The 5,234-nt window shown below is 47.2% G+C and overlaps 1 protein-coding gene across 1 annotated transcript; it reads left to right on the top strand.

Annotated features, from left to right (window-relative positions):
- Window positions 1-1,986: 1,986 nt before the first annotated feature.
- CCER1 (coiled-coil glutamate rich protein 1) lies at window positions 1,987-3,180 on the top strand. Its single transcript, XM_014841269.3, has one exon. The coding sequence runs from the start codon at window positions 1,987-1,989 to the stop codon at window positions 3,178-3,180; it is 1,194 nt and encodes a 397-aa protein (XP_014696755.3).
- Window positions 3,181-5,234: the final 2,054 nt, after the last annotated feature.

Here is a 5,234-nt window from a genome sequence, read left to right as displayed (position 1 = left end):
CCCTGATGTTTCTAAAAAGTGGGACAAGAAATGGACACAAGGGTGGGATGCCTATTTTTGCATCAGGCACGGGGTTAATTATCTTTACATATACTGTATCAACTTCTTTAAAAGTCCTAAAGTATTTAAATATGAAAATGATAATAGTTAACAGTTACTGAGCGCTCAAGGTGTACCTGCACTAAGTACTTTAATGCAGTACCTTATTTAACCCTTAGTATGATCCTATGGAACAGGTACTATGACTAAGCTCATGGTATGGGTAAAGGGGCAGAGGCTTACAGAAGTTAACAATTGGTGAGTTGAAGCTGAAGCATATGTGGCTTTTTTTAACAGACTATTTTTTAAAGCAGTTTTAGGTTCACAGCAAAAGTGAACAGAAGGCACAGAGATTTCCCACATACTTCCTGTCCCCACACATGCATAGCCTACCTCATTATAAACATCCCCCACCAGAGTGGCACATTTGTTACAATTGATGAACCTACATTAACACATCATTGTTACCCAAAGTCCATAGTTCACATTAGGGTTCACTCTTGATGTTGTACATTCCATGGATTTTGATAAATGTATAATGACATGTACCCATCATATATCACAGTAGGTTCATGTCTACTTAAATCAAAACCTGTATTCGTAACCATAATAGTACAAAAGCTCGCAAAGTACATGCTATCTGGTCAATAAAGGGATAAAAGGAAAGACATAACTGGCATATTTCTATTCTCAAAAGTCCATGGTACACATCCTGGTAACGTTCGCTTTATCAACAGATATTTGCATGGTATATTACAACCAGCAAAGTGCTTTCTCATACTGATTTCATTCCCTCATCACAAGAGTCCTATTTCAGGTGAACGGGCAGTATGGGATAGAACGCCATTAAGAATTTGGGCTCTAGGGTCAAACAGCCTAGTCTTAAATACTAGCCCTGAAGTTCCTTAGCCCTACAACCTTGGGTAAATTAACCTCCCAGGTGCCTAATCTGCGAGACCTGCTAACAACGCCTACCTCACAGGGTAGGTGTGAGGACTGAGTGCCAGGAGCCCACGTGGCGCAGTAGGCGCACGCAATAAAGGTGTGCAGTCTTGTTTTCATCAATGATGATCAAAGCTCCCGGGAGTTAGAAGACTAGGCATGGGCCACAAGGTAAGGAGTGGGGCCCAGTTTTCTGACTAGAGGATCTTCCTCTTTAACCCCTTCTGTCCCCTAAAGGTGTGAAGTTCTCACACCCCCCTCACCCCCCGGGGTTCTGCTTAAGGGCCATCTTCTGTATCCCCATGTCTCAAGGTGGTCCAAACAGTTCAAAGACACTGTCTCTAGCAGTTCCTTTGCCGGTCAGCACAAACCAGGCCTCAGGGCCCTTTGCCTCGCTCAAGAATTGCGTCACAAGCCCCCTACAAACGTTCACGAGGGTCCCCGGTTCCAGCAGGAACCCCATGTCCCCGCCCACGGCGAACGACCTCAACCCCCATTGGCTGTCGCCCTGGGCAACCAAGGACGCGGGGGGGGGGGGCGGGGCACGCGGGCGCTCTGGCCAGTATTTAAAGGCTGCCACTGCTTGCACCTCCTCAGTCCGGCCAGGACGGCGACGGTGAAGCACCTGGGTTGAGAGGGAGCCGCAGGGTAACGCGCCGCCTCGGCCTCCCCGTGCGTAGCGCGGCCTCCGCTGCGGCGGGTGTGTGCGGGCTCCGGGAGCAGGTCTCACTGCGCGTCGCCCACCAACGCCTTCCTCCCCCACCATCCTTACCCAGCCCCAGTCCCACCCAACCCACCTGGGCGGGCGAGACAACCCGAGTGCGAAGGACGAGAGATTCCGACGGAAGAGCGAATGAGCGAGGTCCTCCTGGAGAGAGAGGCGTGACCCCAGCGCCGGCACGTGGCGCCGTGCAGCGACCAGCCTCTTCACACCGTCGGATCTGGCCACATTTGACAACAGCTTCAGGGACGCTTCCGCTTAGACCTGTTGGAGCTCCCTGAACCATGACCCAGACCCTCAACGAGAGGGAGGATCGTCTGAACGCGGGCGGTGGCTGGGCATCCTCGACGCCGTTACGCACCTGGTCTTCCTGCCACCGAAGGCGCAGAGGTGCTCCGATTTACAAGCGACGCCACCGCTACGGCCCCAAGGCCGAATATGAGCCCCCGAGGAAACAGCCGAAGCAACAGCACCGGCCGGGCCCTTGGTTTCAGCCACCCCCACGGCCTTATTGGGCTGTGTACTCTAACTGGGGCCTCTGGGGAGGGCCCTGGTGCCTCCCTCCGACGGGATTCCGGAAGCCCCCCTGCCGGGTGCAAGTGATCCGGGTGTACGGCCTGCACCCACTCTGCTTTTGCTGCTGCTCCTGCTGGCCCGGGCCCTGGAGCCCGGGCTGGGTGAGGCCCCCTGGCAGGAAGAAGCGTTGGGGCCGCCGGGGCCGGGGCCTGCGTCGCCCCCCTCGCAGGGCCTCGCCCAAGGGCCAGCCCGGGGAGCTGAACACCCTGCTGCGGCCGGTGAACCTGTACCGGTGGCGGGCGCCCGGCATGCGGGCGCCGCGGAACACCACCCAGTTCATCATGAACCAGATCTACGAGGACATGCGGCAGCAGGAGAAGCTGGAGCGCCAGCAGGAGGCGCTGCGGGCGCAGCAGGCCCGGGCCAGCAGCCCGGCCTACCCCGCGGCCTCCCCGGGAAACGACGCAGTCGCCCACGGCGATGAGGAAGACGCGGGGCTGCAGGATACTTTGTCCAGCTTTCTGCAGAATCCCCTTCTAGTCTTCACTCCTGACCCCAACGAGGAAAAACAGTCTCCCACCCCACAGCTGTTGGAGCAAGAAGAGGAGAAAAATGAGGAGGAGGGGCAGGAGTGTGACGAGGAGGATTGTGAGGAGAAGGAAGAGGAGGCCGAGGAGGCTGAGGATGAAGAGGAAGTTGAAGAGGCTGACTCTGTGGAGGACGAGGAGGAAGCAGAAGAGGAGGAGGAAAAAGAAGAGGAGGAGGAGGAAGAGGAGAGGCTGGAGGAGGTTGAGCAGAGAGAAGAAGAGAATCATTTGCCTCTGAAAATGCCTTTATCAATCCTAGTGGGAGCCGAAGAAGAGAGAGAGAACTTTATAGACTGTCCTTATTTAAGCCCAAAACAGATAATTCCTGAAGTGCCCCAGGAAGCTCTCCTCATGGTACAGGACTTTAACTGTTAGACATCAGGAAGGGACTGAGGAATGGGATGGAACTGATTTGAGGCTAAAACGGATTAGCAGCCTATTAAAAACAAGTCTAAAAGCGAGTTCCATTAATAAACGTATCTATGTAAACCCCTTCTTTGGCCATTATAAAAATGTTTAAAAATTGATGTGTTTGTGTCTGACTATGGGTGGAGGAGAGGGAGCTTTCAAATATAGTTTAATTGGAGATGATTAAAGGCCAAATATTTTATTACTACAGATTGAATAGATAGGGGTGTTTTCCCCTCTTAGCCATGAGATTTTTTTCTTTTTAATTTGGCAGTGCTGAAAAAATGTTTTTGTAGCAAATGTATTCAACTTGTCTACTTTATGAGCTTGGAATCAGCAGATAATTTGGCTATTACACGCTCAATAAGCACGTGGTGTGGTTATTGAATGCCTATCAGTGCTCTTAATATGATAACCGAAACTATTTTAAAAGGTCTATTTTTTTTTTTCAAGTAGTTTTCCACCTTCAGAGTTCATTTTTGAGGGTTGTATTTTGGTAGCCCGATTTGCAGTCTCTTCTGGCCTCACTCATTTATATTCCTTGTTCCACAGTGCTATGGATCTTCCTCAGAAGAACATGGAGTTGCTTCTGTGGAACTGGTTATCTGCCATGGCCTCAGCAATCCATAAATCCATGCGTGGAGAGGATTCCCATGGTCAGAAGTCAACTTGTACATCTAGTTAAAATCCAAGGTAACTGCAAACCCTGGAACATAGCTTAGATTTTGAAGCCTTGTTCTTGCAGATACTCCCTGTCATAAGTTTACAGGAACCATAAAAATAGATTTTGCAGATGGATTTTTTTTAAAGATTATTGGCCTTTTGGGAGCGGAATGTCTTATTTTATTTCTTTTCCACTTTGTCTTTCTTATAAAGGAGAGTAAAATAAAGATGGGTAAGTGCAAGCCTGTGTGAGCTAGTTTCTAATGTCTAAACAGTTACCTATGGAGAATACAGCACTGAAAAGAATAGCTTTTATTCAAACATTTTTAGGAAGTAATAATACATTTCCTCCTGGGCACTTAATTCTCATAATTTACTAAAAGGTTCCATCGATAGCGTATGTCCAGAATATCCCTAGATGAAGAATTTGAAGCTGCCTTCCAAAAAATTGCATCTTTTGACAAACTGTACTTCTGAGTATAGTTTAAACCATAATTTAGTATTTACTTGGTGACAAGAAGGCCTGGATATTGATTTTTATTCATATATCCCGGCGTATTGCAGCTTTCAGGGTGATAAGCTTAGCTGTTAAAACAATAAAAAATACAATGCTTAAAGTGTTAAATGAAAGTACCTTAGTTTCACTTCTTATTATTTAAATATCAGAAAAATCTATTCAGCAACACTTCAGTGGCCAACAGGATGAAACGAAGAAACACTAAAAACTGTAGGAATTTTAAGGTGACACTAAACACTCCAAACTACAGCAGTGAACAACCAAACATTTCATTGTACTCTAAGAAGTTATTTTCTGCAAGATGCAATTCTGAGTGACCTATAAAAATAGTTTAAAATTGGCCACCCATATGTGTTTCTAATGTATATATGTAGGGGGAAGCCAAGAATCGTGCTCCTGATGTGGGTCAATAAATTCTTGCAAGTCGTAGCCCAAAAATACTTTACCCAAGACGCTCAAATAATGACTAAGTCTTAACTATGTTCTCTTTAAAGAAACCCTTTCATTTAGGATTGAATTTCTTCACAATCACATCTGGACAGTTCTCAATTTATCCTTACAAAAGATTCTACTTTTACATTACAAAATTCAACACGTTAATTGCCTCCATATGCACAAGGCATTATCCATTAGTCATTGTGAGGTATGTAAACACAAGCAAGGCCTCAGGACTCATGAATTATTATTCAACAAATATTTACTGAACTACCAGGCGCCAAGCACTGTGAACAGAGATGAGGATACAATGGTGAAGTAGGAAAATCCATATTCATTTGTATTGCTTATAGTTTAGTAGAAAAGACAGACATTAAGTGATGAGTTAGACAGATTAGTCACTGCA

The sequence above is a fragment of the Equus asinus genome, chromosome 4, assembly GCF_041296235.1.
Source record: "Equus asinus isolate D_3611 breed Donkey chromosome 4, EquAss-T2T_v2, whole genome shotgun sequence".
NCBI lineage: Eukaryota > Metazoa > Chordata > Mammalia > Perissodactyla > Equidae > Equus > Equus asinus.
Note: the sequence above shows the minus strand (reverse complement) of the source record. Positions and strands in the feature narration are given on the sequence as shown.